This window comes from Poromitra crassiceps (genome assembly GCF_964638095.1).
Source record: "Poromitra crassiceps genome assembly, contig: HAP1_SCAFFOLD_135, whole genome shotgun sequence".
NCBI classification, from domain to species: domain Eukaryota; kingdom Metazoa; phylum Chordata; class Actinopteri; order Beryciformes; family Melamphaidae; genus Poromitra; species Poromitra crassiceps.
The window spans coordinates 186,698-201,486 of record NW_028152227.1 but is presented as its reverse complement, the minus strand read 5'-3'; the positions used below and the strand labels follow the sequence as shown (position 1 = coordinate 201,486).

The window sequence follows — 14,789 nt, the reverse complement described above, 5'->3', positions numbered from 1 at the left end:
TGAGGAGGTAGATACACACAGGGACAACACAGGGACTATTTGTTTCTATAGCCTGAGGAGGTAGATACACACAGGGACAACACAGGGACTATTTGTTTCTATAGCCTGAGGAGGTAGACACACACAGGGACAACACAGGGACTATTTGTTTCTATAGCCTGAGGAGGTAGACACATTCAACACAACTGCAAAACAGAGGCAACTCTTTGATGGTTATTGTCATTAATCAAGCATGGGCAGTGGTGGCCTAAAAGTTAGAGAAGCGAGCTTGTGACCGGAAGGTCTTCGGGTTCAATCCCCGGGACCGGCAGGATAAATCTGGGTGGGGAAAGTGAAAAGGCAGCGCTTGCCCTTCCCTCATTACCACCACTGAGGTGCCCTTGAGCAAGGCCCTTAACCCCAACTACTCCAGTGGAGCTGATCAGTGGCCAGCAGATCAGACTGTGGTTGTACTGGTCAGCTTCCAGGTGTGAATGTGTGTGTGAATGTGAACAGGGCGCTCCTGAAAAAGAGAGCATTGCTCTCAGTGAAATCTAGACTCGCCCTGTATAAATAAAGGTAAAAAAAAAAAATCTGGTGCCATAACACTGGCAAGGTTGTGGCAACAATAAATCTGTCTTATGAGGCAGGGTATCTGTAGGTTTAATTAAAAAAAAACGTAAGACTTTGAAGAGCTTTTTAACACTGCCTGAAATTGAATTTAAAGACCATTAAAAACCAAAATAAAGAAGCAAAGTTGGTCTATTTCTGATTGAACACAACTAATAGAACTATAGAAACTACTGTATAAATAGGCAGTACAGTGCACTCCTCTTTTAGTGATCACCTTTGGACGAGTCACTATAAGCGGATTATCATTATAACAATTTATTTTCTTTTTCTTTATTTCTCATGCAGATTACCATCTAATTGACATTTGTATATGTATTACATGAATACAGCACATATAAAGTAAAGTTGACTTTAAAAATCCATACAGTAAGTTAGGCTTCCAGCTGTTTCAAACACAGCGGTCTCGCGTAGACAGACATGCGATCATATCTCCACAGACAGAGATGCCGCGATCTCTCCATATACAGAATAGACAGACCTGCACTGAGTATCACTGCTGTATCTCGTTTGCTCAATCTTGGCAGTTTTTAACACGTTCACTGCCATTGACGTATTAATACGTCAAAAATAATCCAACGGTTGACTGCCACTGACGTATTAATACGTCAAAAAAAGATTTTTTTTTTTTTGACCGTGGGATGTGCATCTAACCCTTTTACATCTCTTATATAATTATTGGAGCCACCGAACGTTTACAACCCATTCCACCGACCCACTAAGTGGCAACAGTGCTCTCCTGACTAGAGGAAGGCAAGCATTTTTTTAACTTGTCACGCCATTCTCACCCCAGCCATTCTCATGAAAATGGATGGGGGAAAACGCTTTCGTTTTCGCGCTGATTGCAAATTTGCATAATAGATTACAGGTGGAACACACTTTGAAACACGCAGCATAAATATGACCAGAATCGCAAAAGCTTCTCTCAACCAAAACTCCAAGAAGCGAGCGAGTCCATCCAGACTTCCTCAAACAGCGGCCGCGCAGACAGGCACAGGACAGCAGCAAAGCAGTGAGACTGGTGACAAGCTTGTGACGGCCGCTGCAGCCAAGAAGAACGCCCACGGAGGGCGGAGTTGGAAGCAACTCTCCCTCTCGCTCTCTCCCTCTCTCTCTCTCCCTCCCTCCCTCCCTCTCTCTCTCTCTCTCTCTCCCTCTCCCCCTCTCACTAGGATTAAACCTAGTGCGTCTCCCTCCCGAGAGGGAGGGAGAGAGAGAGAGAGGGAGGGAGAGCGAGAGGGAGGGAGAGAGAGAGAGAGAGAGAGAGGGAGGGAGAGCGAGAGGGAGGGAGAGAGAGAGAGAGAGCGAGAGGGGGAGGGAGAGAGAGAGAGAGAGAGCCAAAAATGAATGGTTAAAGTGACTGTTCTATCGAATTTCACAAAAAGCCGTTTATCTCTGAATATTTTTTCTGACGCTGAAACCATGCTGTATTCAACTGCTAATGCTTACATAACTACTAACTCTACAAACTAACTCTTTTAGACAGAGAAAGCACACATTCTATTAGTTCTTTTGAGATATTGTGTGTTCACAAAATCTTAGCAGAAAAGAATCCTCGGGTCTTGAAAGATGAGCCAGAATCCTCAAAAAACCCCTCTGGCAGAAGCTAACTACAGTAAAAAAAAAAACGTCTGGCAGTGAATGTGTTAAGTAAAAAAATTATAAAATTACTGCAGTTTTAAACATTTTTCCATTGTTCTCAGGTGGGTCAAGGCCCAAAATGATCACTGTACGCGGAGTATTGATCACTATAAGCAGATTATTTAAACAGCTTGTGTATAGGAATGATTCAGGACCAAGCTTTTTGATCACTATAAGTGGTTGATCACTATAACCATGATTACTATAAGCGGTTGATCACTTTAACTATGATTACTATAATTGGACGGCACGGTGGCTCAGTGGTTAACACTGTTGCCTCACAGCAAGAAGGTCCCGGGTTTGAACCCCGGTCCGTCCCAGGTCCTTTCTGTGTGGAGTTTCATGTTCTCCCCGTGTCCGTGTGGGTTTTCTCCGGGTGCTCCGGTTTCCTCCCACCATCAAAGAAAGACATGTATGTTTAGGGTTAATACTCCTGTCACTGCCCCTGGCCAAGGTACTGGCAAAAATAACTGGAGTTGGTCCCCGGGCGCTGCACAGTGGCTGCCCACTGCTCCTAGTTCTAGGAAGGTTCCTAGTAGAGGATGGGTCAAATGCAGAGGATGAATTTCCCCAAGGGGATAAATAAAGGATAACTTAACTTAACTTAAGCGCATTCCACTGTATAAGAAAGAACAGGCCAGGGTATTAATTGTTGACATGAAGCAGATACATGTATGATGGAAAACTGCAGTATGCACACTCTAACCCTGTTATGTATCAATGGAACAGTGTAAAGAAACCTGTCACAGCAGTGCGAAGAAAATGACAATAACTGTGTTGAAGACCGTGTACTGTCATACTTTGTGAGGCCTTTGAGAGTAAATATTTTAAGACATTTTGGGAGCAATGAAACTTCAGCCTTGTTTTTTCAGGATGATTATGCACCACTTGCAAATACAAGCCGGGGAATACCTTCAGGTAAATGTGGGCTAACCCACCATGTGACGGGCTAATTGTAATTCCAAGTAACCCCTAGCAGCTTTTACAGAGAACATATATGTATCACAGTATGAATACCCTTTCCGTGGTTCGCTGGTCCGACTCCTTTCTCTCCAAACTTGTAGATGCCAACCAAGTCTGTAGAGGGACTCGAGTGAGTGATGTAGAGGTCTGCACGTCCTGCGCTCTCTGGAAAGACAAGACTAACAATTAGCTGTGATCGTTTGCTTTTGTTTGCAGACAAGAGCAGTTCAGTCAACAAACTGAGGTTCAGAGTGTTCAGTCAGAGACATGTCACATTTTCTCTGAAGGAGCACCCGTTAGTGGGTTTGATGATGTGACTGACTCAATAAGTTCATGCAAACCTGTGGTCTTTAAGTGCCATAGTTTTTTTTGTTTTTTGTTGACATGTAAATTGGAAGGAGGTGGGCACTTTAAGTGTGCTCACCCAGAGGCACCACACTCTGTATTAATCCATCTGTATTATGAGAGGGGTGCCCTTTTTTCCACTTGAGCACCTGCCCTCCAAAATGTCTGTCCTCCACGCCACTGGCAGACAGCTCTACGTGACGTGACGCGGCCGCTCTCCATTTCTCCAAACTGGGACCGCGACGGCTGCATCCTACCTCATAGCACTGACTGTCGTGTCGGCAAGGACCTCCTACAACCCCACATGAAAAAACCACAACTATCCCTTTAAATGCAGATATAAGCTGCCTTCTAGACAGGATGGCAGTACTCTGGTGAAACACAAAAGAAACATACAGTATATAGATATAGATATATATACGTGTGTATATATATATATATGTATATATATGTAGAGGCACTCACCAATAAGGACAGATGGTTCACCTTCCTTCACCCTTGTCATTATTTTTCTCATGTGTGGAGTGCAAGATGGCTGCTCAGGAGATGACAGCTCTGTTATATTCTGCAAGGGAATAAGTCTGTTAATACAAATGACCAGCAACAGCCAACATTGTATTGACAGAGCACACAAGTCCTCTAATTATTATTTAGCCTGCCCTATACAACATTTAGAACAAACTACATCAATAGAAAGTCCATATACTGGACACACTCATAGCTACTGGACACACTGTTGGATTGACAGGTCATTACAATTTGTATTCACTGCTGTTGCTAGATGTAATTCTAGAGCAGAGTACAATGAGATCCATTATTTCTAATCAAAAGAGAAATAGTTGTGGTTCTGCTGTCTCTTAAGTTACCATATCACAGCAGATGGTTCCCTTGCCATCAGTTGCACACAGGAACAGCTGGTTGGTCTCGCTCCTCTTGTGAAGCACAGTGATGTTGTCATGGCAACTAGCCTGACGGACACGAGCATAAGCAAACATTGAGGTGAGTGACATGATGTTATGTATTGAGCTGAAGCTCAGATCCAGGGTTCCACGTCAGTGAGTGGAACAGGAGAATAGATCCAGGGTTCCACGTCACAGTGAGTGGAACAGGAGAATAACCATCACTCACAGACAGATCCTACTGTGCTATGCTCGTCTCTATTACATCACCTTGTGAGATACTCACTTGGTCACTGGTGCATTCCTTCCACAGCACAGTCCTTTCCTCAACAGGCTGTAAACAAAAAAATTAAAGTCTGTCACTTTTCTCCATTTAATTATGGATTAACAACGTGTAGTTTGATTGAAAACACGTTTGCCTCCCAGCAATGAACTAATCAACTCCTAATGATTTCCAAAAACTGTTAGAATTATTGTTCAGCAAATTGGAACTTCCATATCCGGCATATGGATCAGAATAGCAAACACTTTTTTCTCAGAGTACAACAGGAATGTGTGCAGACACATATTGCAAGTTACACAGTAGTACATAGTACACAGAACACCTCACATACAGTGCAATCTACAAAATGTACTTAGCTTCAGCATTCAATAACACAACATCCCTGAGTACATACAGTATGAACATACCTTGTGCTTTTGAAAGTTGACTGAGTGCAGGTTTCTTTGTGCTGCAGCTATGACAGTGTCCGGGTGTGCGTCTTGGAGAATCTGCATGGGTGTTCCATCTCCTGGTAAAGCTAACCTTTTGAACACTTTATCTGAAATAGAAAGACATGTGAATGATACATTTTGCCTGTGCAAGACACAAATACAAAACTGTTGGTGGGACACTACAAAACAAAGGCGATGGTTTTTGACCAATTTTATTTCAAGGGATGGCAAGTTCAACCTTGAGATCTGCACTATATCCTGAACCTTAAGGGGGTATGTTTAAGTAAAACAAGCAGGTGATACAAATACTGAGACGTGAATAGTGAAAGCTATAACTAAATGATTTTTACTGATTATAAGGGAGATCTTACAGCTGACCCCAGGTCTGCTTCTGCTCTGACCCCTCCATAACAAGAAAACACACACTGATATTCATAGTCTTTAGGGATCTTGAATGTGTCTGTGGCGCTCTATAGTTAGTTTAGTGATCTCAACAATGTATTCACGCCTGTTTCCGCCCAGCACCGTTCATAGCGAAAGAGACTGAAAACAATCATAATAATTGTTGTGGCTTTGTACCTACCTATGTCTTGTAATGGAGCCCCCCTGCATAATAATTTCACACGCATATATTTGTACAACGGAGTGACAATATCTTGAATCTTGAAAGAGAGAGTCCGCTAAAGCTACCTTCAATGACCAAATAATAAGAGTTCCGGTTTGGACGTTTACCCTTTAAAACAAAAGCGGACGCGTGAAGTACGAGTGAATTGACATTCACCTCGTTTTTATAAAATATCGCCGCTATGCAACCACACAACGTTACTATTTTTAGCCATTTCGGATAAATAAGCCAAACGTTCCCACTCTGACAGCGGCGTGCACGTCCTTGCTAGTGAAAAAAATGTAAACAGGAAGTCGACAACCGGCAACGGCTGAGAATCATGGGAAACGTAGTTCCAGGAATAGGTAGTCTCTTAAGAACCATAGATAGTTAAGAACCACTAGACGAGTTGGCTTCCGCAATTTTCAAATGCTTCCGCCATACATTGTGTATAGCTGCATTCGCCGGATGTAGATGAGACAGTTTGTTTTAAGAGACCAAATAAGGTGAATAGGCTAATTAACTGATACAGTGAATCACGCCAACAGACTCAACAAACTGATCCGCAAGGCCAGGCTCTCTATCCAAGTTATAGTTCCATCATGGTCAACGTCTCCCACCCACTCCATGACGTGCTGGTCGAACACAGGAGCACGTTCATGTTCATCAGTGCGCTGTGGCCATCAAACTCTTTAACTCCTCCCTCAGAGCACCAGTCACTCTGAGTCATCAAACTCTTTAACTCCTCCCTCAGAGCACCAGTCACTCTGAGTCATCAAACTCTTTAACTCCTCCCTCAGAGCACCAGTCACTCTGAGTCAGACTCACTCCACCCGTCCACAACTCAAACCTCCTTGGATAATGTAGGCTATACCTGATGTGCAATAACACTCAATGTGCAATAACTGCAAATTACAACAAATTGTGCAATAATCAAAAAGCCACACTGATACTGTTCACTTACTGACTGGATGCACCTTCCTCGTTATTATCGTTATTTTAGTTTATTATTATTATATTATCACTGTTGTATTATTGTTATTATTATTACTATACCCCTCTGCGATATGTATAAGGAAATAGTAGGTAGCCTACCTCGATATTTCACTTTACTAAATGGTAGCCTACTATAGTAGGCTACCATTTAGTAAAAATGTGCCTTCTCCATCAGTCATTATAATGACTGATGGAGAAGGCACATTTTTGTGACACTTTACTGTACATAGGCTACGTAACTTCTATTGTAGGCTATTCTATTTTATTCCATTTTATTGTTATGGAACAGTCCTATGTCTCTTATGTTTGATGCTTATGTTGATATTTTTCCATGCCTGCATGAGTAGGCCTACGAGCAACTGTAGCATGTCCCAATTTCCCCTCAGGGATCAATAACGTTTTTTCTGATTCTGATATGGCATCACTACAGACTTCAATATAATAAATTAACTGTTATGCCAGAGTTTCTCTGGCTCGAGCCAATTTCTTTCTATTTTTTTTTATCAGTGATGTCGGTTGGACACAGCAAAAGCAGGCAGTTAACTAGTAGCCTATGAGTCGTGTGCCAAACAAACGTTCAAAAACTATAGCCTACATGACATCGGTTTTTTGACATTCTGAGTGAGAGCAGATAGCTCAAGAGTCTGATGTAGGCCTCTATGTATGTCCTATTAAAGTTGTGTGAACTGTCACGTTTTTTTTAATGATGTAAACATTATAAACAAGGCTAGAGTGAGACAGATCAAGGCTGGCTCCATAAACGCGGTTTGTTTACCAAAACGCTGAACTTTCCTCAAACATCAGAAAACATTTAAAAATGATCGCTTCTCTAGGCTACATGACATGTTAATTGTAGGCTATTTAATGTTTCAATTTATTTGTCTGAGACGAGAGAGAGAGAGAGAGAGAGAGAGAGGAGAGAGAGAGAGAGAGAGAGAGAGAGAGAGAGATAGGGAGGCGGGTATCTTACCTCTGTCTGTAAATGTCATCCTTGGTAAATGCGAGTTCGCCCCTGACAAATTGACGAGGCATGACAATAAGAAATACATGTGTATTAATAAATATAACATTCTCCTGTATGTTGTCAGATCCGATAGCACACTCATCATGTCATCTCTCAACAAATTCCAACTCTTATAGCGAGTTCCTCAGGCTCAGTTCCTCCGCTGTGAATGGGGGCGTCGCACATGTGTGTGTGTGTGTGTGGGGGGTTGGGCAGTTGTTTCATCACAGCTCTGTTGGCATCCTGCTGCTCCTGTTAAAAAACAAACACCCCCCCCCTCTCTCTCTCTCTCTCTCCCTCTGCCCCCTCCCCACCTCTGAATCTCTTCACACTCTATACCTCTCTTCCCCAGGAACACTCTCTGGCCCTGTCTCTTCACTGACCTCTCTCTTCTTCATCTTGAAACTAGGTCGAGACCAATCATGAGAGACCAGTGGGTAGAATTTAGTCAGTCACACAGGAACATCTTTTTGTTGAGGGGTGCCCGTGCCCATGCTCATCACTCAGAATATAGGCTACTTATTTTAACATCAAATATTGCTTAATAGCCTACAGCAGTTTTAATTATAATGAATGTCAACCAGTTTAGCCTGTTAATAGATCATTCCTCCAAAGCCAAATAGACTGTTTAAATAAGATTGAGTGTGAACAAAACACCAGTGATGCACTGACTCATGTCTAAAGCAACATCCTATTTCAAAAGCATTTCAAAAGTCAGTCTACGTATTTCTTGTGAGTCATCCTGCTGCAAGACGTGATCAGATACACAGCCTATGACGTCATTCTTTTTCTTCTTTTTTTTGCATTTTTAAAAACAGAAACGGAAACAACGAAACAATGTGGATGTAGAGACATGAAACCCTAACTTGGCTTATACTTGTAGGTTATTAATACATAGGCTACTTGTAGCCTTAAAATTGTCCTTGTAAGAAATCCAAAATTCAACATGCCTCTATGATAAGAGGTTCTTGTGTAGGCTAGGTTGAAAGTAGTCTTGTGCCTGTCTGGTTGACTGTGGTGAATCACATGCAAACAGCTTGTTGCAGAGAGATCATTTGAATAGATGTTGGCTGTGTGTTTCAGTGCTCATCTACTCTGTACATTGTTTCAACAGTTTCCCAGTGTGTCACTATCCTCACCCTGCAACTGAACTATTTCAAAACAAGATATTTCCATTTGAAATATGTGACATCTATTCTAACAACATTATTTGAGACATTATTGATAGCAAACAATGAAATGTTTTTTTTTAAAGCATAGTGTTAGCAGTGTAAGTAACTTAAGTCCCTGCCTGACAAAATGAGAACATTTTTGGATCCTCAATTTTAGAGATATTGAATGATGAACGGTGATGATTTTTCTCTCTTGAATTGATATATCAGTTTGTCAATGAAGTCTTGCTAAGAAATGCAGTAACATCAAGTAAACAATGTTGCTGGAACATAACCCACTGTAGCTTGTGATCTGGAGTCACATGTTGATCAGGCGCGTGTGCTGGCTAGTTAACACCATGGCCTACTGCTTTTTACATGCATTAAGGCAGAGGTTCTCAAATGTTTTTCAGCCAAGGACCCCTTACATGATAGAAAATATACCCCTCTAATATACTTAAAAGTCCTCTAAAAGTAACTTCCACCAACACTGTAATGGACCAGTTTCTCGTGATGAGGATGTCTTGCTGTGTCATCACCTTAAAGCAGACTGTAACTCACAAGTTTAGTGTTATAAGCCCCCTTGTCCTGTCCTGTCCTGTCCTGTCCTGTCCTGTCCTGTCCTGTCCTGTCCTGTCCTGTCCTGTCCTGTCCCGCCCTCCGCTCGGACCCTGTACCTGTCAGCGTCACTCAGGACGGAGCCCTGGATCAGAACCATCTCCCCCGGCTGCTGAGCGCCCAGGATGGTCCCAGCAAAGGGAATGGACTGTGGGGAACACAGACATTATCAGGGATGAGAGCCAAGAAGGAACAGCTGGACACAGTGGGAGAGAGAAGCTGACTCAGACCACCACACCTGAGCATGTCTTCCATAATGGCTCATGGGTAGCTGCCAAAGTGGCTGCTAGGTAAGACTGCCCCCATCTGGCAGCATCAGGTTATAGGCCTGCAATAAACAAATATTAAAGTATGCATATTAGCTATACAGTTCCTATGTCTTTCTGCTTTAATACTGGTAACATAGACCCCAAACATTGAATAGCCTATGCACATAATACGATTTATTATTGTGCAGCCCTATAACAGCAAATAAACACATGCACACATTAGGAAAAATCTGTCAGTAGCCTATTTCAGTCTGAAATGTGTATTTTCATCTGATCTGGTGGAGGAGGCATATCTCCCTCAAAGTCTGGCCCCAAGCAGAGCATAGAACGCTGGTATGATTGCACCAGGAAAAGGATAGCTGTCATTCCTGTTTGTTTGAGCTAGGAGGAGCTAGGAGGAGCTAGGAGAGCTAGAGACAGTGCATCAGTGCTGACAGTTACGGTAACTCTTCAGTTAGTAACAGACAGTAACCAAATTTTCATTTTGACCACAGCAAAGAGAATACAATATGTTTTCCAAACTTTACAGTATGTTTATTAGGTAAAGTTAAACAAACACACCTTCCAATTGTTACAACATTTTTCATTTAAAATTCTACAAAAATAAAAATACAACTCCTGTAATCTGTGTATGAGTTCCTTAATTCCATGATGTCCTCATTTTCCATGAGTTTCCAAACCTCATCATGAACTCCTTTTGGTTTGGCACTGAGCTCTTGCTAAGAAATACAATACATCTAGTCTAGTAGGAAGGAGGGGGTATCATGCACCCCCCGGAAATATACTTCTAATCAGCATTTCTAGATTGGAAAAATTGTGTAAAATATGATGAGCTATGTTAAAAAGTTGTGAAAATGTCCCACATATCATTTTTATGCAAATTAGTGCCGCCATCACCAAAAAGTATATTTTCACTATATCTCAGCCAATATTGCAGATAACTGAACAAATAAGGTGTCTAGACCCATGTTTTGAGGGTCAAGGATCATAATAAAACTATTCCTGAAGTGGCCACATGTATCTGTGGCATGCTACTATGCAAATTAGTGGCAGCACTGCTGCCATTATAAAATATGAGTTTTTTGTTCATGTACTAAATACCTCAGTCCAAAGTTCAACCCCTTCACTGATGCCAACTGTGTATTTTGCTGGGTATTCAACCTCCCAAAAACAAGGTAAGAAGCTAACTCAGCAACACACCACACTACATCACAATACAGACATGTAACAGGACACAATTCTACTACAGGGTAAAAACGTGGTTATGGAGAGCTAGTAGCTAGTTAGTACTACTAGTGAGCTAGTAAACATATTAAATCTAGCTAGAACCTAGTTTGTTGATGAAGCTAGGTTCATCTCTTATCTCCTAATAATGGGTTACGCTTAGTGCACGCAAGGCACGCAAGCTAGACCAGACCATGCAATATTTCTCATCAGATTTAAAAGTCCAGATTTCATAACAGAGTGCCTTTAACTTAATGGTGATTTGGTGGAAGCAGACATTAAGCCTGCATGCCCAAAATAAAACAGAGTGTAGGTCCTGCAGCCCCACAAATGCTGTCCAGCTACATGCATCTACATAATCTAGTGAACAATGATGCAGGAAACTCACAGTAGCTTGTGATGGGGAGTCACATGTTGTTGATCAGGTGCACACATGTCCTGGCTAGTTATAAACACCATGGCCTCCTGCTTTTCACTTGCATTAAGGCAGGTCCTGGTAATGAAGTTAAATGGCAGTAAGACCAGCTCATCAGCTCCAAAAACAGCCTCTCCAAAGCACAAAACATCACTGCCCCAAACATCATCATCGACGACGGCTTCCCTGTTCCCATCTCCACCCAAGCAAGAGCCTCTGTGTCATTCTGGACAGCACCCTTTCCTTTGAACCCCACATAAAAAAACATCACCCGGTCTGCTTTCTTCCACATCCGCAACATCTCCAGACTCCGCCCATCCCACCCGTCCCAACACAGCACTGAAGTCCTCATCCACGCCTACATCACAAACTCACTACTGTACCTCCTCCAAAACTCAACTGAACCCCCCCCCCCCATAAAACTGTAAATCATATCTAATTGAATGCCTGTTTAACTGGGACTGTAAATTCATGTAAATTCCCTGCACATTGAATGCCTATTTAACTTAGCCTGTACATTTCATGTACATTCAATGTAAACTCTATTTAACTCTGACTGTAAATTCATGTAAATCCACTGCCTATTTAACTCATTCTGTAAATCTCATGTAAATTCAACATAAATTCATATTTATGATCCAGAGAACACTTCACCACTCATGTACATATTGTATATATTTACTCGATTTGATTGCACTTGCAACTTTGTGATGGTCTTTAGTTATCTTCCTACTTCTTATTAGGAGTGGGCTATAAATGGGTCATTTTTTGTTTTGCTTAGGTCTCAGTTTTTTTGTATTCCATTTGCCCTATCTCAACATGAAATGACAAAATTTTTGGCTTCAGGTCCAAGAAAAAAGTGTGCAGAGCACAAATCCAAGATGACCACCGTTTTCCCTGAAAAATCACATTTCTAGCCATAACTTTGTCATTTTTGGGTCTTTTTACTTGGTTTTGGTGTCTAACCCTATGTTTTGGGGGTCAAGCAATCTATTTATGCATCTAGAAGTAGTCACAAACCATCATATATTGAGTTAATACATACTTTTGACCAAATTTACCCTTCTTTACCTCAATTTTGAACCATGCCCGTAGACCTAATATTTATTGGTAAATTATAGAAAAAACAGATTAAATTTGACATACCATAATAATATTAATAGCAACCCTACACTGCTAATTATTACCAACATTTCACAACATTTAACTTATTTCACTACAAAATACTGTATGGTGAATTTTATTGTGAAATAGGCCATCCGCTGTCATAAGTCAACATTACTGTAATCACATGAGGGAGATGGGAAGACAACAGCACAACCCTAGCACAACAGTTTGACTTGATTCTAGAGGAAGCTGGGGTACAGAAGTCATTTAGCCTCTACAAAGAGAGATGCTTTACTAGACTTGGATACCAGGCAGGTGCAGTCTATGATTGCATTCCCTACATCAAACAGCTACTTGAGACACTGCTAAATAATCTTCTTGTTCGAGCATGCAACATTTACCTTGAGAATGACTTCATAATAGCAGGATTCAAAGCACTTGCTAATTTTACGTACAGGGTGACAATGCCCTTCCACAACTGCGTTGAGATAGCAAGCCAGGATTTGCTGGTTGACATGCTTCCCAAGCTCTGCAGTGAGCTTGCTGACAGCTGAGAGCCTAAAAATGTAAAAATGGAAGATAATGCTCCACAAAGTGATCTCGATCACCTTCTTCTTGGAGAGATGTGTGTCCAGGCCGCGAAAGGAGTAGAATTGCAGCGCAAACATGAGTATTAGGATGTTGATCCTGATGCTGCATGAGCAACTCCTCTCTATACACTGACTGCAGACCAATGGAAAAACCTGCCCACAAACAACCTGAATGCAGAGAGGTACTTGGCCAAGTGTGGATATCTTGCTGCCCAGTCAGCCCAACACTCAAATAGGATGTTCAAGGCAAAGGGGATCAAAGATGACCTTTATGCTAACAGATAGACATGGCAGTGAAGTTGAGCAGTCAACCACAGCTGTCCTTAAACACCTAGATGCAATGGAGGTGACATGGAGTAACAAACAGAAAGAGAAGAAGAAACAGGTTGAGAGAGAACCTGCAAAAGAAAGTGAGGGCCAATGATTTTGTTGAAAACTTCTTGTGAAGTGCAAAGAACATGGAGGGCCTATTTAATAGATGTAATAGGCCCTATTACATCTGTCACTACTCAATGAAGTGAAGGCACTTGTCCTTATTTAGTCACCTGAGCTGAAGGCTTACTTGAGGCAAGAGATCCAATACCAGAGAGTTATCAGAGAAAGAGATGATTGAGAACCTAATTGTGCTCCTCGGGGATGATTACCAAGCTGAGGTGGTTTTCCTTGTGAGGAGGAGGAGCCAGAAAGGCAGAGGGGATCTCTCAGGAAGAACCTATGCTCCAGCCCAACCAATTACTTGCTGTCATTTGGGATGAGGGTATATTGGGTTTTACCTGGATGATAATGGGGATGGAACCTTCCGTGTGGATCACCTGATGCGCGTTGGTACCGGAGATTAAATTTGGCAGCGACCACCTGGCACTGATGACATCCAGGACACTATCGGGCAGCAGATTGTGCCTGTGGCAGTTTCAAGAGCCTGGGACTTTATAGGAGAAAACTGTTATGTTTTAAGCAATGCCCCTGAAATTGAACATATGTTTAGTGAAATATGCTAATTAAGGTGAAAAAATAGGTAAATTTGGTCAAAAAAGGTATTAACTCAATATCTGATGGTTTGTAACTATTTCTAGATGCATAAATAGATTGCTTGACCCCAAAAACATAGGGTTAGACACCAAAACCAAGTAAAAAGACCCAAAAATGACAAAGTTATGGCTAAAAATGTGATTTTTCAGGGAAAACGGTGGTCGTCTAGGATTTGTGCCCTGCACACTTTTTTCTTGGACCCCAGGCCAAAATTTTTGTCATTTCATGTTGAGATAGGTCGAATGGAATAAAAAAAAACTGAGACCTAATAGAAATGACCAAAAAAGTGTTTTTGACCTCTGTATAGCCCACTCCTATTCTTATCTCTGTATATTGATGTGACCGCTACGCTGCATACAGACACTAAGACAAATTCCTCTTATGTAACTTGCATACTGTGGCAATAAAAGTGATTCTGATTCTGATTCTGATTCTGATCCCGGATTGATTACTTTTACCTCCTCGGTAACGCTTTAGAATACAGCCTGCAAATAACCCTGTAACTCCAGGGTAACAAGATGTGTACTTACAGGGTAATTACGGGGTACCCCACCTGTACTTACAGGGTAATTACGGGGTACCACACCTGTACTTACAGGGTAATTACAGGGT

At 41.8% G+C, this 14,789-nt stretch overlaps 1 protein-coding gene across 1 annotated transcript in view; it reads right to left on the bottom strand.

Annotated features, from left to right (window-relative positions):
• Nucleotides 1–7,852, bottom strand: part of LOC310770609 (semaphorin-7A-like) — a 32,508-nt gene extending 24,656 nt beyond the window's left edge. Inside the window, exons 1-6 of the mRNA XM_083663359.1 lie at nucleotides 7,742–7,852; nucleotides 5,148–5,278; nucleotides 4,744–4,791; nucleotides 4,425–4,526; nucleotides 4,024–4,123; nucleotides 3,268–3,378 (exon numbers count right to left, since the gene is read on the bottom strand). Coding sequence (XP_083519485.1) covers nucleotides 3,268–3,378; nucleotides 4,024–4,123; nucleotides 4,425–4,526; nucleotides 4,744–4,791; nucleotides 5,148–5,278; nucleotides 7,742–7,841 — 592 coding nt within the window. The 5' untranslated portion in view covers nucleotides 7,842–7,852. The remainder of the gene's footprint in view (nucleotides 1–3,267; nucleotides 3,379–4,023; nucleotides 4,124–4,424; nucleotides 4,527–4,743; nucleotides 4,792–5,147; nucleotides 5,279–7,741) is intronic.
• Nucleotides 7,853–14,789: the final 6,937 nt, after the last annotated feature.